This window comes from Epinephelus lanceolatus, chromosome 24 (assembly GCF_041903045.1).
Source record: "Epinephelus lanceolatus isolate andai-2023 chromosome 24, ASM4190304v1, whole genome shotgun sequence".
NCBI lineage: Eukaryota > Metazoa > Chordata > Actinopteri > Perciformes > Serranidae > Epinephelus > Epinephelus lanceolatus.
The window spans coordinates 16,121,304-16,147,993 of NC_135757.1; the positions used below are offsets into that span (position 1 = coordinate 16,121,304).

The following is a 26,690-nucleotide window of genomic DNA, read 5'->3' on the forward strand; positions in this document are numbered from 1 at the left end:
CAGTAATATTTGATTGTGTTCCCCTCCACCCACACCCACCCAACCAGCCATAGGAGAAAAAATACATCCCAAATACACAGCATCCAATAAATATTAAAACGTATGATACAAATAGAACAAGTGCTCTTAAAGGGACAGTTCACTCCAAAATCAAAATAACATATTTTCTTCTTAACTGTAGTGCTATTTATCAGTCTAGATTGTTTCATAACACTGTTAGTAAGTCAATGTAAGATAAGAGAATCTGCCACAGGGGCCTCTTAATGATTCCCAATGCCCTCTCACTGCACGCTTGGGTTTACCAAGCTTGTTTATAAATGTTTTATCAGATTATTTTCCCTATACATCTAAAAGTTGTATTTCTTGCTCCAAGGGGACACAGATAACAGCGAGTTAGAGTTAAAGAAGCATCTTATTGAACCCTGATTAAACATTAAAAATCCCTCACGCCCGTTTGTTTACTTGTATAACTCATGATCTGAACAAACTGCAGTGAATGAATGAATGAAAGCACCTCCTCATGCTTGGTGTGAGAAAATGAACACTGGATTCATGCTCATGTCGAGCTCTTCATTCATGATCACATTCTTGCTCCAAACCTCTGGCAGGCCCGTGCTACAAAACACAGTAGGGGGATTTTAATGAGGAGCTTCTCCAACCAAATAACTTTACAACTGTACATAGCTGTCTACGGGGCGCTGCCAAGGAAGTGTGTGAGGGGTGGAAGGGTTGAGAAAAACTCTTTGCTTTTAGTTAAGATAAAAAAAGACTCAAACACAGCCGCAAATGGGCAGGGAAAGATTAGAGATGCCACATTAAATCATCACACTAATGACTCAAAGCTGTAACAGTGCAGGTTGAGAAATGCCAAGTCTGAAGCATCGAGGGCGGCACTTTAAGTCCCACTGTGACCAAACCTTTGTTTTATTTGTCACTCTGCACACTTAATAACAGAATACTGAGCATGTCCGTCGTGACAGATAGCGACTAGAAAGCAGCTGAGCAGAAAAGTATTTTCAGGTCTGAAGGCTGGGATCTTCCATCTTTGCCATACAACATTAATGCAGCACAATAACCAGCAGCACTCCAGGGAAATCTCTCCAGATTTCTTTTTCTTATATTGCAGTAGAAAGCCTCAGAATGAACCCTTTCACTCAGAGATATCTCAATACATGACATACATATTAATAAGAGCAAAGGTTACAGATTTTAATTAAACACTTAGGGATGGCAATGTTGGTTGGTCAACACTGTCTAGACTGAAATTGAGAGGATGTTGTACAGACATTAACGGTGCCCAGAAGATGAAGCTTAACCATGTCTGCAACTGAGGTTTATTTATTGTTAGGATCATTTTTGCCTTGTTAATTGATTGCTGAGCCTGTAAATGTCAAAAAATAATGACATATACCCAGAGCCCACAGGGATGTCCTTCATTCATTTTGTCGAACCATCTAAAACCCCAAAGGGAGTCAGTGTACATGAGAAACTGAGGAAAGCAACACATATTAGCACTGGACGTGGCAATTTCCAGGCAAATCAGTAGAATAAATGTTGGCTTTGTATGTTTCTGCAAACCACAGATACGTTACATTAGGCCCACATCACTTTGGGAATGTTGATGCACTACATATAAAATGTACAAATGTAATGTAATGTAACCTTGGTTTGGAAAAATGTCCAATGCCAACATGTCCTCCCGGCAACTGGGCTGCAATCGTCATACTTTATAGATGAGTTATACCAATAATCAGTGTCACCTCAGTCAGTTCAAACTCTTTAAATTAAAACAAATGAATGCCTTTATCAAGATATGTAAGTCTATTATTCACTGGTCATACAGTAGTTTTGATTGGGTGTGGACACAAAAAAAATGTCTGTAAAAGTGAGCATACAAGACTGAAGAGTGACTTCTGAGTGACAGATTCTTGTGTTTCTGTCAGGGGAGTTCTGGCACAAAGCTGTGGGCTGTAAAGTTTTGAAGCTGATGCAGAGTGAAAATGTGTTTTCGGTTCAGGTTTAGGTAACACATCAGAGAGCTGGTTTAACAAATAATCCTGCACGCAGGAATCACCGGGCTGTCAGTGTTCAGCTCCCTCATTGTTTGCCAGATTTCTTTCTTATTGTACAGACTCTTACTTTGAAAATGTTATGTTTTTTTTCTCAACCATCTATGATCTATTAATGTGATACTGTAAATAGATGATAGATGATTGGTATTGAATAAATACATTATATATACTCCAGATTCATTTTTGAAGCACTATAAGTGTATTCAGTGTACATTTTTTGATACATTGATCAGGCATGCATCAGGTGTGGTCCAATTAAAGGGACAGTCCACCCAGTATCAAAAATACATATATTTCTTCTTAGTGTTCTTTGTCAGTCTAGACTGTTTTGATGTGAGTTGCAGAGTGTTGGAGATATCAGCTGTAGAGGTGTCTGCCTTCTCTTGAACAGATGGCACTCGGCTTGTGGTGCTCAAAGCGCCAAAAAAATACATTTGAAAAACTCAACAGCAATGTCTCTTTCCAGAAGCTATGACCTGGTTACTCAAGATAATCCACAGACCTTGTTGTGAGCAGTTTTGTGTGGGAACTATTTTCTTTCTTTTGAATTATACCCGCCAACCATATCACTGAACAGAAGGAGGTGTGCATCTACTGCAGGCATGTCCAAAGTCCAGCCTGGGGGCCAATTGAGGACCATGGACTGATTTTAAATAGCCCTCGACTTGTCTTTACGTACTTTAAGTGGACCACCACACAATATTTTGGTAATCAAGCAAGTTCACTTTTCATTTTTTTCCATTCACTTCATAATACAGTTTGTTGACAAGCACCAATTAGGAACTATGCAGGTGGAACTAATGTGTTTTCATAGGCAAAGACAGTAAACTTGCAAATCAGTGCTTACCTAGCAGCAAACATTTCCTCATAGGTAGTTGATATGGCTCAGCTAGCACCACTGAGCTAGCTAACCTTACAGCTTAGCCGTTAGCATTTACATCTCGTGCTGTCACAAACGTGAGCCTCTGGTCCATGAGTAGATGCACTCTTCCTTCAGCACGGTGATCCGTTCGGTGGGTGTACTTCAATAGAAAGAAAATAGTTCCTACATGAAACTGCTCACAACAAGGTCTGTGGATTATCTTGAGTAACCAGGTCATGATTTCTGGAAAGAGACATTGCTGATGAGTTTTTCAAATGGATTTTTTTGGCACTTTGAGCACCACAAGCCAAGTGCCATCGAGTAACATTATATTCGAGAGAAGGCAGACATCTGATTTTGGGGGTGAACTGTCCCTTTAAGTGTCCATGGAATGAATGCAAGTCAACATAGTGTCCTTAAAAAGTGCTCTAAACAACCATGTGTGGCCTTTGTGAGTGTGTTTGGCTTACATTGTGCACAGTAGTGAATGTATTGTGGCGGGCTGTCGCTGTCAGCTTATCAGCACCAGGGTTTATCGGGGTTCCCTAAGCTGCTCGGGGCCTGAGTCTGAGTGGTTTTGTAGTTTCAGCTCGCACATTATTACACCTGGATCGTAGTGTGGAAGTGACAGGCGTGCCTCGCGCCTGCTGGGGAATGTGCAGAAAATGAGTACAATAAAGGAAAATAGGAACACGGCAGAAAGCCAGAGTGGAGGGGAAATAATGGAGCACAGGAGCTGTTTCTCTGAAACCAGATCATGTCTTTGGGGGAAATGGCCACTATGTACGCATAATAAGCAGGGTAACCTTGCACAGCGTTGAGGCAGGGGACATCCAGGTGCTAAGATATAACTCTTGGTGCTGTGTCCCTCCTATTTTAATGATATTCATGTGAAACACTGCTCCTGTGCTGCCTGTATATGAACACACTCAATTTTTATATTCAGTGTTTTCTCTACTCAAAAAATCCACACGCTTGAATATTAGTAATGGAAAAAGAATGACAGATGATGAGACTGACACAGCGGTGCAGGTTGTTGTTGTTCGACTTACTGTAAATAAGTAAATCAGAATATGATTTTGTTCTGCAGCTTCTGTGTCAACTGAAAATGACAAACAGATGAGTCACTCGCTACTGACTGGTTAGGGCAAAACAAAACAAAACAAGCCCCCTACAAGAGAGAAATCAGTAACACGGAGCACAATGTCAGGCTGAAGAATGAAGTGAAACGAGCTAGTCATTTCCTGTTTTGACATGATAATGCCTGCACAGAGACCTGACCTCAACTCTGTAAAATACAATCTTGTAGCTGAACGGGAGAAAATACTTGCAAATAATGCCCATGGCTTCACCTGCAACACTGACATATGAGCTTGGTTGCTCTTCTTTAACATTCTCCTGAAAGCTCTAGTGTAAGAAGGCCAGTAAAAGCTCGCCTTATATAAAAGCACTACCCTTCTTTTTATGCAAATCGTGCACACTGCTCTTAAATATTAATATATTCCTCTTTCTACCAGTTAATCATCTCAAAAGTACAGGCCTATTTTTTTTTTCCTGGGAGAAGTGATTCATGAAATCCTATTATATTCTGTCACACTCTTCAAAATCGACCGGCTGCGTCACTCTTATGTTCAGAATCTCGGACCGCCTCCCTCCCCTGCTGCCTCGCAGTTGACGCCACCGCTGCTGTTGTCACTACAAATCCATCTGGCTGTATATGTGAGTAACACGGCCTCACACTTGTTGCATCTCGAGTCCCACGGTGGTCCGTTGTTGTTAGGGTGAGGAAGCAGAGCAGGCAAAAAGCAGCTGCACAGTGTGTGGCCTTCATCGTGGACATACAGTACAGGCCAAGTTTGGACACACCTTCTCATTCAATGCGTTTTCTTTATTTTCATGACTATTTACATTGTAGATTCTCACTGAAGGCATCAAAACTATGAATGAGCACATGTGGAGTTATGTACTTAACAAAAAAAGGTGAAATAACTGAAAACATGTTTTATATTCTAGTTTCTTCAAAATAGCCACCCTTTGCTCTGATTACTGCTTTGCACACTCTTGGCATTCTCTCGATGAGTATGAGATGATAGACTCACAACATGATCCTCCATCCATTATTGTGGTTGTTGGTGAGGTATATTTGCTTTGTGGAGCAAAACCTACAACTTGACATTTTTACTATGAATGGGGTGCAGAGAGCAGCAGAGAGGAGAGCAGATTTGAAATTTGACAGTAGCATCCTGATTGGCTGAGAGGGATTGTGGCAACGTTTGATTGGATAGCTAGAAGAGCTAACACCCATATTGTTGCTTTGTATCTTTTCATCATGCAGGGATGCCGTCAAATTTGATTGCAACACTTATTCACGTATATTTTTAGGACTTTTCTGGTTTATTACCCAGTTTGAAACATCTGTTACAAAAGCAATCAATCATAATCAAACATAATACATTGTATTGCTTTGATGTAGTAATTAAAATAGTTACATTATTTATTACATATTCAACAAGGTAAGGGGCACCATCTTGTGAGGTACTTGTTCTGTTATCCCTATTATTACCAAGTACCATAAACGCACTCAGTCCAAAAAGGAGATTTACAATGTCCTGATATGCGAGTGGAGTTAGTGCATTGGACTGTAGTTGAGCCTTGGGCTGTTGCTTCATATAAATCTGTGCACTGTATATTGATTAGTTTGTTCAAATAACCCAATCACTACAGAAAATGTTGGCATTTCTGCAAACCACTGGATAGAAGATATGTTGAAACTTAGCATTTCCTTACATTTCAACAGCACTGTGGTTGTTGTGTGGTGATGTTTAGGCACAAAAGATCATGTTTGAGCTTTAAAAAAAACTTGTTTAGATGCCACAGTCACAGCTGCAAATGCAGAGGTGTCTTGGTAGGAAAACAGCTGCTTTTCCTGGCACTGGAAAAACAGACAGGTTACAAAAAACACCTAGGTTTGGAGCCTAAAACGTCATGGAAACATAGAAATGACTCACTAAAAAACAACCGGTTTTGTCTGTTGCTGGTCTTGAACAGTGGTGTCTTGCCCAGGTGTCATCCACAATTCCCTCCACTGAAGTTGCTCCCCAGCTTCAAACCCAGCAGATGTTGCAGGAACATCATTCTGTCAGTTGTATTATTGTGATTCATAACTTGTTGTGCTGAGAAAATGTGTGACTTCCCATGAGCCCGCTGCACCGAGCGGCAGTTTGTAGCTACTCCTTGTCTGAGTGGTGCTTCGATGAGGTTCGGCAAGAGCGCTTACACTGGACGTGCTTTATTAATGCATGAATTATTAAATTTGATTGTTCCCGCTTCATCCCAGTGCAATTCCACTTTCTCTGTGTCTCGGTGAATTTGTCTCTCACTCTGTCTCCCCCTTTCATCCAATCACTGGCTCGCCTGCTCTCTCCTTCTATATTGCTCACATTCTTCAAAGTGAGCGCTCCAGTCCTCCAGATTCATTTATGTATGGACTTTAATGATCTCAGCGGATTGAATGCCTTGGCTGTGTGAGTCACCTATCATACTGAATTTAGTTTCATAATGAATTATTCAAGATTGTCCCCATAACTCAGGCTGTCAAACCATTTGTCAGAGCTCCTGCTCATATCATTCTGGCAATCTACTAACAGACAGTATGCTTACATGCATGCTTTTACTTCTGCTGCACACACCAACCTCTCCACAGGAATCATTACACAGCATTGTGAAATATAGGTTTTGGAACATCATTGAGCTGTTATGAGAAAGAATATCATTTTTTACACTTATTTATGCCTGATTATGAGTTACATGTTTCTGTTCTGCAAAGTAAACTCCCTATTTAATGTTGCTGAGGCTGCAAAAATTACTCTCGCAATCTAAACCTGGGATGTTTGAGCTCCACAGAACAGTGTAGTTTATTTGTGCAGCCTGTAATCGCAGAAGATGGAAATATTGTAGAGGGCACAGAGGCAGAGAGAGGTGGGGAATACGCATGGGAGGAACAAAGAAAAAAGAAGAGATTATTTGAAGAGAACAATAGCGGGAAGTGAAAAAAAAAGAAAAGAAGATGCAGTGAATATCATTGGAAAGCAGCAAGCATGTTAAATTCTCCCCGAGGAGGAGCTCTTCAAAGTGAGCAGAATTACACTGAAGCTTTTCGGAGTGCAGATGCAAACATAAAGTGAGGAGGAACACCGAGGAAAAAAAACGCTGTGCATGAAATTTTAATTGTGTTTTCTTTGAGTTGGGATGACATGTTAGTGAACTTGTAGGTGATGACCTCATGGTTGAGGAAAGTATGTGATTGGATGTCTAACAAGACTGGCACACGTCACAACTGCAACATGTTCATCCTGCTGGATTAATAATACTAATAATGATAATGATCATTTGTTTTAATTCAACTACACCTCCATAGAGGTTTGAGGGATGACAGGTGAGGTTAAATGGTACAGTCATACTGTTTGTTTTTTAAATAGTTAAATCCATTCATCAGTTCAGTCATTAATTAAATTAATCATTAATGTATCCAGAAGCTATTGATTTAAAAACATTTGTCTTACTTTTCTGCCATGCTTTCCCTGTCCTTTTGCCACCTGTTTCCATGGTGCCATAATTGTCTATATGCCTGCGTGTGCTGAAGGCTACTTCTGGACTGTTGTGGCTGACTTGGGCTCACTGCGTCATCTTTAATATTTTTAAGTGACAAAAATACTAAAAAAAAAAGAAAATGCTGTGGCACGTAGCATACATCATGCTGGTTCAATCTGGAAAAAAATGTCCCAATTTTGCTAATTTTTGTCCCATTTTACCTGAATGCATTAAGTAGTACTCAAATCCATTCCCATAAAAAGTAAGTAGAAGAAGATATACTTTATAAATCCCTGCGGGGAAATTCAATTTGTTTTCACTCTGTTGTCATATACACACAGGCCCGAAATACACACACATACACAAACAGGACCTTTACATGCATTAAAGGGAAAGATGTTAGAGCAAGGGTGGGCCTTGGACAGGCGCCCTGAGCAGTTGGGGGCTCAGTGCCTTGCTCACCTTAGGTGCCCAGGAGGCAAACTGGCACCTCTTCAGCTACCAGATCACCTAGTGGACACTGTCCCACCTGCATGACTTGTAGAAACTATTCAACCAGCGCCATCATCAGGTCAAACTTTATATTCATCTAATATAACGGCAAATGACCGTCAAACTAGCTAATTTACCATCATGGCTAATTAGAAAATGTTAGCATGCTAACACGCTAATTTAAAGCTGTGAACAGCGAAAGAGGTAGCTACAACATTTTACCTGCTGTATGTTATGTCAAAATTGTCATTATGACCATGGTAGCATGCCGTCAGACGCAAATGTACCTGTCTAATTCGGAAATGTCTGCTAGCTACCATGTTAACATAAGCTGGTGAACCGACAAAGAGGTAGCCATATTATACCTGCTAAATTTCGCATTAGCATTTAGCGAACAAGCACAGCTACAGCAAGCCAACGTGCTAAAATGAGCTGATGAACCGAGAAAGAGGGAGCCATACCAATTTACCCCTGCCAAATATAGCATGGTGATATTAGCGTTTAGCGAACAAAAACAGCTACAGGAAGCTAGCAAACTAAAAAATAATACGGTGAACATGGAAAGAGGTAGCCATATTTTAACGTTACGTTACCTGCTAAACATAGCATGGTGACATTAGCATGTAGTGTAGCAACTAGCACAGCTACAGTAAGCTAACTAGATGCTAGCATGGCTGTAGACTCTAATTTTCAACTCAAGCATTTAAATTTATTTGAAACTGTAAAAACTGAGACAAGAATAAGTTTCTGAAAAGTGACATTTTTTTTAAGCTTTGGGTGAATAACAATAATAATAATAATAATAATAATAATACTAACATCACATTTATCACATCTACTTTTGTTTTTCAGGTGACACAAATACACTTTCCATTAAAAGTTGAGACTAAAAATATATAACACACAACATTAATTACAAATTAGAAGCTAGGGATGCACAATAATATCAGCATGTCCTCTGTATTGGCTGATTTTGGCTTTAAAATGACCTATCAGTATCTGCTGACGTTATTTTTCACTATGATATATATCAATATCAGTGTTGGTTATCAGTCAAACAAGTTGTTATATATCAGGATATCAGATATCGGCAAAAAAATCCTATATTGTGCATCCCTATTAACAGCAGTTCTGAAAAGTTGATTTTTGCTAAGTGTTTGAACAGGGACAGATTTGTGCAGTCTCAGATGTGTTTAGGGGGAGGGCTCTAGAAGGAGTAAATAAAACTACACTTATGTGTTCATGTTTCTGGAGACCCTCTGACACACCATCAAACATCTCTTGAGCTGGATGTTTGTGGTCCTCTTACTGTTTACCATCTTTTTTTAGTTATGCTTCATGCCTACTCTGTTTCCCTGTCCTGTGTCTTGTCCCTATTACCTCCCTGTCTTTCCTTCAAACAGACAGTAACTTTGTCCTGGGGAACGCTCAGGTCCAGTCCCTCTATCCCATAGTCTACTGCTCCGATGGCTTCTGTGAACTCACCGGCTTCGCCCGTGGCGAGCTGATGCAAAAGAGCTGCATGTGTCACTTCCTGTATGGCAGCGAGACCAGCGACCGCCTCACCTCTCAGATGCAGAAAGCTCTGGATGAACGTCGGGAGTTTAAGTCTGAAATCATTCTGTACAAGAAGAGTGGTAAGTTGGGATAGCTGCAGGATATTGTCAAGATAATCATGTTTAATACTGGCAGTGTCAGAGATGTCTTTTTGTCAGACCTGACATGTTTGGAGATTGCAGGGTAATTTCTTTTAAGGCTGGAAAATTCAAATCTCTTTTATTTGATCAGGCTCCAAGTTCTGGTGTCTGCTGGACATAGTGCCCATCAAGAATGAGAAGAGCGAGGTGGTTCTGTTCCTGGTCTCACAAAAGGACATTACAGAAAATAAGGACCTGGACCATGGCAATGAATCTGAAACTGGTGAGAGAAAGCATGAAAAATATAGTGAGGCATTTTCCAATTCCACTGTAATTCACATGAAATGATCCAACAGAGGGTTTGCAGCTGGGGCAAAAATCTATCAGCAGACATGACTGGTGTTGTTATGGAGGGGGTGTGGGAGCAGTCACCAAGCAATTTACCTGTTTTCCTCTCTCAGCAAAACAGCCCATCAATTCTTTTGTTCAGATTAATGGTTAATAATAAATTACAGTTTCTAGATCAAAGCTTAAAAGCCACAGATTTATACACAGGCAGTTTCTTTCACTATTTATTTCTAGTTTTGTGTCTTTTTTCAGATGAGGAAACTGGCCTGGAGATCCGCCAGATCAGCCGCCCTCCAGGCTTCAACATGGAGCGCCGCCGCAGTCGCGCCGTCCTCTACCAGCTGTCTGGACACCTACAGAAACAGGACAAAACCAAGACCAAGCTGAAGATCAACAATGTGAGACATATTGTCCTACATTCCTTCTGTCCTAGTTAAGACTTGACCTGCTGTATTTCGTAAAGCATAACACTGAAAGTGATATTTTTAGAGGATAAATCATTTGAGTACAGTGACCCCATGGCTAATAAGGATTACACAGTGTCAGCAGATTAATTTTGAAGACTTGCATTTGCTAAAATGGGCGATTTGCATGTCCAAAAGTGTTTTCAAGGGCATCAATTTGCACTAGTTTCTCTGTCAGTAAGATGAAAACTTGTAAATTCAAGCAACAGAGATGAGACAAAATGTGCACTTGCAGTGTTATCTTAATGACCTGGGAATTAAGAGGGAAGAAATTAGCATAAAAGCTTTCATTAGTCATTTAAATTAATCATGAGGCTCGCTCATCAGGTGCTGTATCATGTTTAACAAGTTTCATCCTCTTGCATCAGCTAACCGATAACTTGATGCTCAGTTAAAACACCAGAGACACATATGTTTTTTGTCATGACATAATGTGTTCGTACATGGCGTGCATAGGCATAGATTTTGGGGGGACGCTCCTCTTGATATTTATAACATATGGATTTTTCTCCCTGAGTAAAAACATGAAAATAGCAGAAGAGTTTTATCTTGACAAAATTACAGCGCCCATAAATTGATGCATAAAAATTCACCAGAATGCAGGAAATTAAGTGTTGACCCACAAAATGTTTGTTTCTTTTACTAAAGCTAGCGTACGTAACTTTACCTACCTAAACTTAACGACACCCAACCACGCTTCTTTTCTTAAACCTAACTAAAGTAACTTTACTTGCACCTAACCTATCTATCTCTGGGAGACGTTGTTTAGATATACTGTGAAGGCAACTTATTTTTGAATACTTTCTGTTTATGTTTCCAAGTTTAACTAATTTATTTAATTTAATATTAAACTACTAGGAGTAGCAGTGCTGCTAATGATGTTAAAATATTTATGCTGGCCTGGCTGGTGGAGCTTCTCTTAAGCTACAGGGCTCCCAGTAGATAATAAGACAATCTATTATTAATCAATTTACACAGAAAATATACCCTCATATAGCTAATATGTCTTTTTCATCAATGTTTGTGCATGTGCTTCCATACATCACATTAAGAGTGTTCTTGGAGCCAATGCGAATCCAGTCCCAGAGTACAAGGTGGCAGATGTCCAGAAGTCCCGTTTCATCCTCCTTCACTATGGTGCATTTAAGGCCGGCTGGGATTGGCTCATCTTGCTGGCCACTTTCTATGTTGCTGTCACCGTTCCTTATAACGTCTGCTTCACTGCAGTGGAGGTACGAGAGGACGGCGCCTCAGCAGCACGTAACCCTCCAAGTGTCAGCGATATCTTGGTAGAGATACTTTTTATCATCGGTAAGGCTGCCTTAATTTTTTTTTTTTTCCTTGTTATCCTGAGGATGAAACTTTATTAAGCTTAAGCTACACAGGTAATACTGGAATCAGTTTATTCTTGGTTTTGGTCTTTTCATGGAATTAATCAACAATAAGAAAGAATATCACCAGACTCATCCTTTCACCTCTCGGCGTCTGTCCATTTATATATTTTTCCACTTTCTCCTAATATCACTTTAAGGGGCACCTCCTTCCTGGTTTACAATAATAATCCAAACAAGCAGCTCTGAAACCACCACTCCTTCTCTCCTAATTGGCCCAGTTAGCCACACCATAGCCTGCACTGCCTCCAACTCCTCGTCTTGACGCACAAGAGCTGTATGCTAATTGGCCCTCCTTAACAATCTCCACATCCTTTCCGCTGTATCTCACCCCGCTGTGTCCCCTCCGGCAACTGAGTCCACTAATCCCGCTTGAGGAAGGCTTGTTAAAGCAGCGACAAGGGTCTAACTGGTTATAAAATAGTCTCACTTTAATACTGATGCTTCTATATGACCTGCATAAGCAAACAAGACTGTCAGCAAGAGATTGGATGTTCCCATATAGTTGTTCTTGTTGATTGTTGTATGTATGTATGTATGTATGTGAATATTGCAGCTGTTTGCACTATACTGCCCAAGACGAATTTCCCCTGAGGGACAATAAAGTTTATCTTATCTTATCTTCTTCATTCATCTTCTAACCGCTTCATCCTCTTGAGGGTCGTGGGGGGGCTGGAGCCTATCCCAGCTGACATTGGGCAAGAGGCGGGGTACACTCTGGACAGGTCGCCAGACTATCGCAGGGCTGACACATAGAGACAAACAACCATTCACGCTCACATTCACACCTACGGACAATTTAGAGTTATCAGTTAACCTAGTCCCCAATCTGCATGTCTTTGGACTGTGGGAGGAAGCCGGAGTGCCCGGAGAGAACCCACGCTGACACGGGGAGAACATGCAAACTCCGCACAGAAGGGCTCCCACACCCGGGATCGAGCCGGCAACCCTCTTGCTGTGAGGCGACAGTGCTAACCACCACACCACCGTGCCGCCCCTTATCTTATCTTATCTTATCTTATCTTATCTTATCTTAACTTAATGCCTGCCCCCTGGTTGGATTCCCCTCAGAATCACATGGGCAAGCAGGCTGTAGAATATTGTATTTTTGACATGTTTTGTGGTTATGGATGACATTCCTCCTCCATTTAACGGAGGGCTCAACCAGAATTTAGCTGCTTGGTTGGCAAAGTTCCTAGTGCGCTTGCTCTGTGAAGATCTGGGTAATATTTTTACTTGGGAAGTCAAAATGTTTTGGCTTCATGCGCCACCGAGCAACTTTCGTAGGAATTGATTGGGCCCCGTCTCCAGTACTGTATCTTCTTTTCTTACATACATGATGGAATTACTACCTCTTTTGTCCAGAGAGGGCGCCAAAGGCAACACAAAATGAAAGGTCCTTGTTGATTCAAAGTCATGTCTGTGGGGTAAAGTTACATACAGCCAGCAGCATGTTAGCTTAGCTCAGCATAAAAGTTGGAAAACTTGTTGTTTTGTGTGAACAAATGAGATATAACTGATAAGCTTTGTGTTCCAGATATCGTGCTCAACTTCCGCACCACCTTCGTGAGCACGTCTGGCCAGGTCGTGTACGACGCCCGCTCCATCTGCATTCACTACGTCACATCCTGGCTGTTTGTGGATCTGATTGCCGCGTTGCCCTTTGACCTTCTCTACGCCTTCAATATCAGTGTGGTGGGTCTCACACACACGCACACTGTTCACACAAACAGCTATACAGGTCTGCTTGTTATATAATGTGTGCACATTTGGGAGAGTGCATATAAATCCTACATGTTTGACTGCTTGCACTTCTGCTTGCCTTTAGGTTTGATTTATGTGTATGTGATGTATAGGCAGAGGCTCTGTGGGCGCTCAGAGTGGTAATAGACATCATTCTTTTATCAGCTGCACTCTCCTGCTGTTTGACGCATGCTCAACATTAATTTAATAAGACCATGAAAGAGCCTGCATATGCAAATGTTATGCTACAAAGACGAGGCAAAGAAAACTGAGAGCTAATAAAACATTGTTTTTATGTTCAACTTTTTGTTCATAATTTCTTGAAATCCTGCTCTCACTATTTGCTGTCTTGGCTGCAAGGGAAGAAAACTGAGAGTGTGAGCTTCAACAAGAAACTCATTATTAAGCAGCCAGTAATTAAGCTGATAAATGAGTACGCTGAGGACAAATTACAGGTAGAGGCGAGTAGATTAGCCAGATGATGCTGAGTGCAGAGCCTGCTAGCTGTTGTAAAGGATACAGTTTGATAGATAATGGATCACTGAATCTGAAGGGTCACAAGATGATTATATTGTAATGAGAACAAGGAAAATTCTCCTGAAAGCAAAACTATGTTAATTTTTCAGACTTTTGACTTTACTTTTGGCTTGACAGCAGGTCATGTGATAAGCTTGCAGTTTTTTGCTGCTGAATGGGCTTCAGGTAGAGCTGGATGTTGGTGTAATGGGTTTAAAGAGACTACTGGGTGTGCTCAGAAACAGAGGGTGTTTTTGTCTGTGATTAATGCTGGAGTAGAGAAGAGATTTTACACAACTGTGCACAGAATTAAATTCTCTGAATGGATTCATGACCAAATATCCAGAGAATTAAATCCTTTCGGAGAGTAATCCATCTTTGTTGAAACCAGAGCTATTCAGTTAACAGAGCACCTATTGAGCACCAAAACATGCAGGGCATTGCAGCCAGTTTATACGGAGGTGAGGGAGGAAATCAATAAAGGGACAATGTTTGATGAGGACATTTTTACTGCAAGACCACAGGAATTCTTTCAGTAGGAGATGATAATGGCAGCAATGTTCTCTGAATGTTTTCTGTGGCTTAAGCTGCAACTGAAATTAAAATAACTCTAAATTCATCTTGCGCTAAATTTGGTGTCCTGGTCTTAGATGGATTATTGAACGGGCCTACCAGGCACAAGCCCAAGGGCTCGACCCCCTGGCCCTCACCTGCGAAATGTTGCTTGAAGAGACATGTACTGATGTAGGAGACACTCAAAAGGACCACAAAGAGACACAAAACAACTACAAAGAGATGCAAAACAGCTGAAGAGACTTTAGTGACTGCTAAGAGATACAAAACAACTACAAAAAGATTCAAAATGATTACAAAGACTGCAAAGAGACTCAAAATGGCCACCAAGAGTAAAGAAACAACTACAGAGAGACACAAATTAATGATGAAGAGACACAAAACAACCACAAAGAGACTCAAAATGATGATGACTCAAAATGACTGCTAAGAGACACAAAAGTATTACAAGAAGACTCAAAATTTCTACAAAGAGACACAGAGCAACTACAAAGAGACTCAAAATGGTTGCAAAGAGACACAAAACTACAACGAAGAGACTCAAAACAACTACAAAGTGACACAATATGACCACTAAGAGACGCAAAACAACAAAAAAGAGATGCCAAATGACTATGATGCGACACAATACATCTACAAAGAGATTTAAAATGACTACAAAGCAACACAGAGAGACTCAAAATAACCACTAAGAGACACAAAACTACTACAAAGGGACACAAAATGACTGCAAAGAGACACAAAGCAACTACAGAGACAAAACATGACCACTAAGAGACACAAAACTACTACTAAGAAACACAAAATGACTACAAAGAGACACAGAACAACAGCTGAGATGTGTTATAACTGCAAAGAGATGCATATGTCTTGCTCCAATGTAGGATGGATGGTGGGCCCTCTGCATGTCTGTGCTCAGGTGCCCATTGTCTCATCATCCATCCATGGTCCTGGAATATTTCTGATCCCATCTGAGTGACAAGGTTTTGACTGTTTTTCTGCACCATGAACGAGAGGGTGGGGCTTGTTCCCCAGTGATACAGCGCACTGTCAAGATGTCTGATTAAAATTCTCAGTGTGCATGAGTAATTTCTGATGGGCTCCGGATGGGTAACTCTTAAAATTAATCATGAAATATGGTTGTGATTTATAGTCCGCAGTACCTATCCAGGAGTAACTAATCTCATTCCACTGAGCTCCATTTTGTGTATCATGTGTTAGATGTGTTCATACCTTCAAATCCATGACTCCTTTCTCTCCCAGAACTTCGGGGTTCACCTGCTGAAGACGGTGCGCCTCCTCCGCCTCTTGCGCCTCCTGCAGAAGCTGGATCGTTACTCTCAGTACAGCGCCGTGGTCCTCACTCTGCTCATGTCCACGTTCGCCTTACTGGGCCACTGGATGGCCTGCATCTGGTATTTCATCGGACGCAGCGAGATTGAAAATAATAGCCCCGCCTCCTGGGATATAGGTTTGTGTCTGACCCTAATCATTGGAAAGATGGAGACCAAAACGAAGATCATCTGTGTCATTTTTACAGATTCAAAGCAGATTATGAAGACATGCTTGTATACACTCAGCATGTGGTGTGTGTGTCCTTTTACTGAGAAAACACTTCTAATTATGGAGATCTGTTTCCTCTCCTACTGTGCTCACAACAATACTGCGAGGTGCATGAGGTGATGGAGGCTGTTTAAATCAGCAATGTGGAATGAGACAGGAGGAGAAACTATACAGAGAAGGCCTCCACTGATTCACAGATGTAGATGTGCACAGATGTGCTCATGGGGCGGCTATGGCTCAGGTGGAAGAGCGGGTCATCCATTAATTGTAGGGTTGGTAATTGAGCGAAACACTGAACCCTAAATTGCTTCCGATGAGCAGGGCAGCGCTCCATTATTCTTGCTTAATGAGTGTGTATGCATGGGTGAATGAGAGGCTTTTAAAGACGCTTTGTCCTCCCCGGCTTGAAAAGCAGGGTATAAACACTATCCATTTACCATTACACATCACAATCAAACTCCAGTGCTTTTAGTCCTCAGAGGAAAAATTCATGACCGCAGCATTCACATTAAAAAAAAACAGACATTCCTGGAGGTTGTAATATATGAAAATGTTGTCAGTTATACAAAATGATATTTAAAAATGAAACATTTTCCTGACTCTTTTGACTCTTCTTATGCCTTAAGGCTTTTGTACACCAAGTCCTTACTTTTCATCTGAACAGGAGGCACGGTATCATTTTATAACTTAAATTTGAACAGGTCCTCCATGACTCTCACTCTCACTCAAAGATTGACACCCATAAACATCCCGAACAACCCAAAATAAGAAGAAAATAAGAAAATACAGGCAGAAGGCAGAGTATGTGCAGAGACAGACACTGCAACACACTGCTTGCGGTCATCATAAGTGATGATTGGAAGGGATTACTTTTGTGTGAGTCTTTACTGTATGAGACAAGCAGACAAATTTAGAAAGTAGTCAAAAACTTTGCAGCAGGCATACATGCAAATTAAAGCTGACATTATCAGAAAAACTAGCGTACAGTGTGGCCTGTACTCCCAAATACAAAAACACTGATATAATTACTTTGCCCTTCCAGCCTCACTGCTAATGAAGTCTTCTAGTAACAGTAATCTAACAATAGATCTCATTAAACTGACAAACTCTTGTTGCCTGCTCCTCTTCCCACCAGGCTGGCTCCATGAACTGGCCAAACGCTTGGGAACACCATACTTCCTGTCACCGCTGACCTCCCTGTTGGGAGCCTCTGATTTGCCTCAAGGTACCATGACAGCAGGACTGACCAATTACAGCCAGTGGAACGGCTCAGGGTTGAACGGGGTGGGTTTGCTGGGTTCAGGCCAGTGGAACGGCAGCAGGACGAGAGTGAGGACGCCCAGCGGCTCTGGGACGACACTGAGCGGCGGCCCGTCGGTCAGGAGCTCCTATGTGACATCGCTGTACTTTGCCCTGAGCAGTCTGACCAGTGTGGGCTTCGGCAACGTTTCGGCCAACACAGACTCTGAGAAGATCTTCTCCATCTGCACCATGCTGATTGGAGGTGGGCTCAACACCTTTTTTGCCCTTTTTATATCAATTACTTACCCCATGTTACGTGGAATTTTAGAAGAAAGCATCTGTTTACAAACTCTCGCACAAATCATGCAGTATTATCCAAGTCTCATTTATCCAGTTGTATGTTCAATACTTCCAAGGCGGACAGCCCTTTCTGATGGGGAGCTAAAAATGTTTTCTGGTGCTTTTGTCTCTCTGTCCATAGCATTAATGCACGCTGTGGTGTTTGGTAATGTGACCGCCATCATCCAGAGGATGTACTCACGCCGCTCCCTCTACCACACCCGCACCAAGGACCTGAAGGACTTTATCCGGGTGCACCGGCTGCCCAAGGCCCTTGAGCAACGCATGATGGAATGTTTCCAGACGACCTGGTCTGTCAACAACGGCATCGACGTCAGCGAGGTAGGAGGGACTCCCTGTACATTTAGTGATTAAATGTAACAGGCACATTTCTGAAAATATTCTATTAATGTTAGAGATGGGTAAATGACCTCTGGGAGTTGGATTGACCTTGCCAGTTAAAATGGGATTGGCTTCTGAAATTGAAAGTGCAAATCCAGCGACTTGCCCTCCTACCAGACAAAGTCACTGAGAGGATTTGGGTTTTGTTTTGGGTTTCTATCACGCTGGGCCAGCTATCTTAATTTCATGGATTAATGACCTCATAGACACTAAACTCACTCTTGATGTGTTTTACCGTGGCTTTAAATCTAGATAATCCTTTTTAAAGAGATAACATGATGGGGGACGCTAATACTTTAAGGTAATAACCCACAACTTTCCCTTGCAACGATTTTTGATTCGCTGCTGTTTCTCATACAGTGGAAATTCATTCTATAGTATAGTATAGTATGGTATAGTATATAGAGGTGATATTTGAGTAAATGTACATAATGGAAAAACCTCATCCAGAAACTGTCATGCACGTGTCAGCTGGTTGTGACTACGTGGGAAAGTGAAAAGGTTCTGTTACCTCCACCTTCCCACACATTCACATTCAAATGATGACACACAAAGGAGAGAAGCCGCCAAAGCTAAAAGAGAGACAAGGATTCTCCATAGTTTGCTGTCACATTGTGCTTTGTGTATCTTTGTTTCACTGCAGAGGGAAAATGTGTTTTTCTAATTCCCTTCACAGCTGCTGAAGGACTTCCCCGATGAGCTGAGGGCTGACATCGCCATGCATCTGAACAACGAGCTGCTGCAGCTGCCGCTCTTTGAGTCGGCCAGCAGGGGGTGTCTGCGCTCCCTCTCTCTCATCATCAAGACCTCCTTTTGCGCTCCTGGAGAGTTCCTCATACGCCAGGGCGACGCCCTCCAGGCGATCTACTTCGTATGCTCGGGCTCTATGGAAGTATTGAAGGACAACACTGTGCTGGCCATTCTGGGTAAACAACAAAAAACAGCTGATATTTTGTGTTAGAGGTGCAGTCAGTGATTCTAATTCAGCAAAAATCTCCTCATGGTCTGCTAGCTGTCCGTTCTGTTTGTGTGTGCTAAAAAAAAAAATCTGCTGTTCACACACAGCCCTGGCTTGATAAATGGGAAACAAACTATTCCAGCCAATCAGTGACAGGGGCTGTTCAGACATGTGTACCAGACAGGGGAAAGGCCATGGATGTATAGACAGAGAGGCAGTGGGAGGGAGAGGACGCACTGACTGGAGGGTGTATTTGTTTGGGTGCTGAGTTCAAGTATCAGAAATCTTTCCCCAAAATCGCTGACTCCACCTTTTAAGTATATTTTTTTATAGTATTAAATATGAGTTTAATTTTGATTATAACAAACCAAACTTTTCAAAGATTTTGAACAAATGCTCCAAAAACAGCAATAAGCTGATGTAGTATAATAAATAAAACTATCAATACCAGACATCAGAAGCCCAAAGTGGTTTCTTAAAATGATATAACATTATCAGAATCACTGGCCACAATATTAGGTACACCTGACTGGTTTTGGGTTGGATCCCCTTTAGCCTTCTGTCTTAATTCTTGGTGGCACAGATTCAACAAGGTTCTGGAAACATTCCTCACAGATTTTGGTCCGTATACAGTAGAGTTGATAGCATCACACAGTTGCTGCAGATTTGTCGGCTGCACATCCCTGATGTGAATCTGTTCCACCACATCCCAAAGGTGCTCTATTGGATTGAGAGCTGGTGACTGTGGAGGCCATTGGAGTACAGTGAACTCATTGTCATGTTCAAGAAACCAGCTTGAGATGATTTGAGCTTTGTGACATGGTGCGTTATCCTGCTGGAAGTAGCCATCAGAAGATGGGTACACTGTGGTCATAAAGGGATGGACACGGTCAGCAATAATACTCAGGAAGGCTGTGGCGTTTAAACGATGCTCAGTTGAACAAGTGTACCTAATGAAGTGGCAGATGACTGTATATACAGTACATGTAGTTTATGCTGACACATTGACAGTGACTAATATATTGACATCAAAGCTGTAGTTGGTAACTTTTGGAAGAATAACTTGACGTATTTGCTGAAACTGTCACTGCAGCCACACGGCACTACATGAGACAGATATGTGTAAAAAGTCATCTTCCTCTGTCCTCTCAAATTGTTTGTGTCATATTGTATGATACTGTGTATATGTAGTGACAGTTTCAGCGTATATGACCAAATGTTATTTTTATAAAAGGTACCAACTGTAGCTTTGAAAATGCTTGTATTAAATATTTCAAACATGATATAGTATACAGTACATGCCAAACACACCACTGAGGTTCAGCACCATGGACAGCTCCATTACTGCCTCTGACAGACCTGCTCAGATCCAGGTTAAATAAGTAGGTAAGTACACCAATGGCCCACGCTCCCATGGGAGGTGAGTTTTTGGGTTTGGGTCAAGCCTCCTGTTGGGCCTGCATTCTGAGTGAGTCATTTTGCTACCTGAATCTTGAAGGGCTTCTCTGTCTTGGACTCCAAACCATAGAAGCCCTCCCTAGATTCCGGCAGTAAAGTGACTCAGAAACCAGCGTCTACGAGAGGAAGCAAGAAGAAGATGTTGTAGCAGCCAACCTACACCAGCCCCAAGTAATGTGGGGTCAGCAACCTTCAGAAAATAAGAACCACGACTGCAGTGCCTTTACAAGTATCCCTGCTGTTTGCTAAGTGAGAGTGAAATGAATTTTGTTTTCCCTGGGAGAGGTTCATGTTTCATATCAAGATGATGAAAGAGATGTAAGAGACCCAGGTGATGCAGCTTTGGTTGATAAGCTATCACCACTGGACTGATGGTTTGGTGGAGAGATAACAGCACCTTAATTAAAAGCTACACAACACTGCAGAGATCTGCTTCAAAAGTTTTGTTGCAGACTGTAAGACTGAGTTTGTGTGTATGGGCGTAAAATTCACAAAATATGCTGGAGCAAGACCATGAAGTACTTTTAAAGTAATATCCTCCTCTTTGGTCTATTTTGGAGTCTATTTTAGAGTCTGTTTGCAGCATTATGAGCCGAAGATGAGAAAGGGCTTTTACGTCTGAGGAAGTTATTAGACATCCAGCATTTAATCGCCAGGCAGACAGCTTTTATGAAGAGGAACATGATGAAGGGGAGCAGCCTAGTGCTACAATATGATAAAACTGCAATTATTCTCATATTAAACTGCCCCTGTGGGCAAACATGTCACACCCCATCAAGTGAAAGACAGAGTGTGACCCAGAGACTGATGGAACAGTTTGGGGAGCAGCCAAAGGCCCAACAGGGAACCATAAACAGCATTAATTGTTTTTTTTTGCCACTTACAGGCAGGGGAACAAACTTTAAACACAACATTGATAAATAATCACCTATTTACACATCCAGCCATCATGTAGTAACATTGTAATTCATTCAGAGTCATATCTTGGGCCTCCTGATAAAGAAACGTCCTCTTTGTAGCTCTGATTTGGTCTCCAAAAACCCCTGAGGGAAATATCTGGCTCTTTAGCTCCTAAATGTTCCTCTGTGTTCATCAGATAGTCACTGATTTTGTCCACTCTTTGGTGCTTGGCAGGAAGTGCAATGTTGTTCATAATTGCAATGACAAAAATATAGAATACCTTAATGTAAAGTATGCAGTAAACTATCCTAGGATGGCGTCGGGCTGACATGAAACATCAGTACCTTTGCTCATAAGAGACACAAGACACAAATACATTCATATCACGTTCATTCGTCTTACACGTAACACATACACTCATCTCTCATCCCAACCCCCCGCCTCTTTGCAAACACAACACACACACCCAAGTCCAAGCTTTCTTGCTAAATCCAGCTGCCTGCTGCTGGGTGAGCTTAATGAGAGCAGAATTGTGGGCCAGAAAACCCATTTTGGCAACCACGGATATGTTACATTTGCATGTTTGATATGTAGCATATCAGTGTCGTAAAGTGACACAGTGTACGAGCTGATTTTGTCATCAGGAGGTGGAGGGGATAGTGGATGGTGTGACAACTAGGTGATGCCTGCCAGCTGCAGACCACTGTTTGAGATCAACAAACAACCAAAGTGGTTGTTTTTTCGGCTACCCTTGCAGGGCTTCCATTGATGATCATCTCCAAGCTGCCTTTTGTCTCTAAGGGCCTAGAGAAAGTTGTGGCCAACCAGCTCACTAGCTATCTGTCAAATCATATCCTCGCAGACAAATTTCAATCCAGCTTCTGTAAAAAACACTCCACTGAAACCCTCCTCAGAGTCTCAAATGACATCATGATGTCAGTTGATAATAGTCCTATTAGACCTCAGCGCGGCGTTTGATACGATCGATCATGGCATCCTGCTGGACAGACTCAGGGAGTGGGTGGGCAAATATGGAAGCGCTTTAAATTGGTGCGCCTGCTACTTTAGGGATAGAAGCTTCTCTGTAGCTGTGGGCCCTATTAAGTCTGACCCCTCTGCCCCTTCATGTGGCATGCCTCAAGGTTCTGTCCTTGTGCCCTTTTTCTTTGCCCTATATATGCTCCCTTTGGCCTCCCTCATCAGTAAATTCACAGGAATTTCTTACCACTGCTACGCGGATGACATCCAGCTGTACTGTTCTTTCAAGCCCGATGAGTTGGAGAAACTTAGAGTCCTACAGGAGTGTCTCTCGGCAATTGAAATCTGGATGGGCTATAATTTTCTCCAACTAAATGCTGCTAAGTCAGAGGTCTTAATCATAGCCACAGACAATATTGCCCCTCGTGTGTCCACACAATTGGGGTACTATAAAGAAAATGTTCGCACCCACTTGAGAAATCTGGGCGTGTTATTTTGCCAGTCTATGCATCCTGATAAGCATGTCAGATCTCTCAACCGCACCTGTTTCTTTCATCTCAGAAATATTGCAAAACTCCAGTCCATCATAACCCACTCTGAATTAGAAATGTCTGTACATGCCTTTATCTCATCAAGGCTTGATTACTGTAATTCTCTGTTCACCTGACTCAACAAATCACCTGTCACCCAACTCCAACTAGTTCAAAACGCCGCTGCTAGACTGCTCACCAGGGCCAAGAAATCATGCCACATCACCCCCGTCCTTGCTGCTCTGCCCTGGCTCCCAGTCCAATTCAGAATTCATTTCAAGGTTGTTATTTACCCACAGAGCCCTCCACAGTCACGCCCCCTCCTATCTGATCTCATCCTCCCATATTCCTCCAGCCGATCACTACGATCAGCCAACCAGGAGCTTCTGGTGTTCCCCAGGACACCAGACTAAAGACCAAAGGGGACCGAGCCTTTGGGGTAGTGGCCCCAAGGCTCTGGAATGCCCCTTCTTATTCAGTGCTTTTACCTTGTTAATTTCTAGGTCCTCATTTTATTTTATTTTATTATCTTGTATTTTATTGTATTGTTTATTTATGTAAAGCACTCTGTCCATTCGTGCTGGGAAGGGCGCTATATAAATAAAGTTTTACTTACTTACTTGCTTACTTAACCTGGGTGTTTTTAGGGGCCCATTGCGGCATTCCCAGTGGCATCTGAACCACCAAACCTGGGTGTTTTTTACCAGCCCTGCTTTTCCAGCAGCTTTTGTGCTACTGAATGTGAGTAATTTAGGCCACACCATCTTTTGTGTCTAATCCTGACAATGCATTAATCACAGCACTGTTGAGATACGTAAAGTTTAAATGCATCCGCTGCAAAATAATGTATAAATGTAACGCATCCGTTGTTTGCATAAACACACTGTGAACAGTTTTTTGCAGTTAGGTTGGAAAACCAAAACAAGGGGCTAAAAAGGCTTAAAAACTAAAGTAATCCACCTGCCCCACACAGCCAAAACAACTGAAAAAGTCCAGAAAACTGCTTTTCAAATATTGCAAAATTAACAAACTACAACCATAAACCTGCCTCCAAAAGCAAAGCCTCTCTGGAGCCTTGTCTTACAACACGTACACTCCTTCCATTCTGCATAACACAGATGAAACAGAAAAGAGACACTCAAACAGACTCACAAACAGCTCTGGAATCAGTTCAGGTCCGTATACAGCAGTGGGAGCAAATTGGCAACACTGTTTTTCATATTAATGATCTAACTGCTGTAAATAATAAAGTTACTGCTGCCTATGGAGGAAACTTATTAACATGTTGGACCTGCTGTGTGTGCACATGCACATATGTGAGGGTGTTGCACAAACACACGCACACACACACCACCTTTTCCTCTCGTGCAGCTGTAGATACACAAACATATTTCCCAAACAGACATCCAAACACTCTAGCTCTCTTTCTCGTGCTGTAGAAACACTCCTTCAATTTTCCCTGCTTCTCTCGCTCTCTCCCTCCTTCTCTCTCTTACACACACACACACACGCACAAATTGTTTTGGCGCTGCCACTTTGGATTTACAGCTGCTAAGAAGGCAGTGAGGTAGAGAGAGAAAGCAGAGGAACGGGATAATACAGACCTCCTGTTATACTACACAACGGTCCATCTGTATCCCATGGTGAACACTACAACACAAATATAGAATAGGCAAGCCATATATTCAACCTCTCTGCTTCAGAGAGTTTTGTTTTTATTTATTTTATTTTACGATCGGCAAAGAAGTGACATCAGGTTAGATCTCTGTGTCTGATGTAGAGTGTGTGTAGTGTTTTGCAGAGTGTGAGGCTGAGAATGTGCTTACAGTTGTGCAGATCTGAGCTCAGCTTTTGCTCCTTGAGTTTCAGGTTTTACTAACAATGTGTTGTTTTTAATTTCAGTGTGTAACCAATCGTAAAAAAGATTGGGTTAAGTGTGTATTCCTGCTTATACCTTGGCCACTTGCCAATGATAAAACCACAGAAATGAGTGCCTTAAATATTTTGGGGAATTGTGCTCTTTAAATGGGTCATTGTATTTAATACTCTCTGTGTTCTCTTGGTGAGGATTATTTATTTTACTGGGGCAACTCATGCTTTGTAGTCTTCCCATATACTGCAGCTATTGGTATAAGAAGTATTAAGATCCCTTACGACAGTAAAAGTACTAATACTGTATTATGGCTCTTATATCAGGTGCCAGGTTAAGGATCTGACACAAAGTATGTATCTCTACTGTCCAGGTCGGGGCGACCTGATAGGCTCCGACTGTCTGACCCAGGAGGAAGTGATAAAGACCAATGCCTGTGTGAAGGCCCTCACCTACTGCGACCTGCAGTACATCAGCCTCAAAGGCCTCCGCGAGGTACTCTGTCTCTATCCTGACTACGCTCAGAAGTTCATCACTGAGATCCAGCATGACCTGACGTACAACCTCAGAGAGGGACACAATGCTGAGGTAAGAGGATGGCTGATGCTTTTCTGATCTCTCTAAACGTGATATCTGCTGCTGACCACTTTACACTTTTGCTTTTAGGAATTTAAAGGGGATTTAATGATTTAATTTAATGTTTTTTGAACATTAAAGCATGTAAACTTGTTCTAGTATAATCCCAAAATACAAGTAAATGAGCATAACAGGTCGCCTGCAGTGAAATTCTTAGTTTTGATGGTTAAGCCGAATTTCTGAAACCAAGTGAGCTCCTCCAGCTCCAGCTCCAGCTCCTCCTGGGTGATATGAAGATGTTTCCAGGTGGCCATATGGGGTATGTGCTCCCTCCAGCATGTTCTGGAGGATCTCCTCCCAGTTCAACATGCTCTAAAGCATCCTGATCAGATGTCCAAACAACCTCTCTTCCTCACATATAAACCCTGAGACACTTGAACTTCTTCTGCCTTGGGCAAAAACTGAATTCCAACCCAGTATCTGTGCAGTTTAACAGCTAGTCTCTGTGAACTGTTTCGGTGTGAGACCTGTGTCCAGCTTTTTGGGTTTTTCCCTCTGTTCATTTTTTACTATCACTGCATTATCACAGCATAGACTCATCTCATGTTCTAAATGCCTTAAAAACATTTTGGGTAAGATCCACAAGAAGGGTCCTTCTGTTTTTTAGATTAGACTCAGCCATGCAGTGACCTCCTCTACCCAACATTTTACGCAATGCCGGAGTGATGGCTTTGCACTTGGAACGGATTAGCCATCTGGACTGGTTAGTGAGGAGGAAGCCACGGCTTCTGCTTGAGATGCAGCCAACAGATAAAGACATGAGCTAAACATGGACGACTCAGATGCCAGGGATTTACAGATGGATCTCAGCTGTGGCGTACACATGAATAACCAGCATATATATAGTGGAAATAACAGTCATATCTTTGCTGTGAGTAAGCTTGCTAATTAGAGCAGACGTCCAAGAGAAATATCAGGGGACTAGACGGTATAGCAGCACGAAAAATATTTAAATAATACTTAATTAACATCCTGGATGGAGTATATGGACCGATGGGATTCATGAGATTGTGAAATCCTTCGCTTTTTACACCTTGACAGTTTTGTGTCAGATTCTGAAAACATATTGACTCCCGCTTGATTATAACTACCAATCCACCCTGATTGGCTGAGTCCACTCAATTTT

General features: G+C 41.9%; 1 protein-coding gene across 1 annotated transcript in view; it reads left to right on the top strand.

Annotated features, from left to right (window-relative positions):
- The window catches only part of LOC117254755 (voltage-gated delayed rectifier potassium channel KCNH8-like), a 35,560-nt gene that overhangs the window by 3,206 nt on the left and 5,664 nt on the right, over positions 1 to 26,690 (top strand). Inside the window, exons 2-11 of the mRNA XM_033623152.2 lie at positions 9,420 to 9,653; positions 9,805 to 9,936; positions 10,254 to 10,399; positions 11,518 to 11,776; positions 13,394 to 13,551; positions 15,952 to 16,159; positions 17,387 to 17,755; positions 17,975 to 18,174; positions 18,911 to 19,160; positions 25,302 to 25,516. Coding sequence (XP_033479043.2) covers positions 9,420 to 9,653; positions 9,805 to 9,936; positions 10,254 to 10,399; positions 11,518 to 11,776; positions 13,394 to 13,551; positions 15,952 to 16,159; positions 17,387 to 17,755; positions 17,975 to 18,174; positions 18,911 to 19,160; positions 25,302 to 25,516 — 2,171 coding nt within the window. The remainder of the gene's footprint in view (positions 1 to 9,419; positions 9,654 to 9,804; positions 9,937 to 10,253; positions 10,400 to 11,517; positions 11,777 to 13,393; positions 13,552 to 15,951; positions 16,160 to 17,386; positions 17,756 to 17,974; positions 18,175 to 18,910; positions 19,161 to 25,301; positions 25,517 to 26,690) is intronic.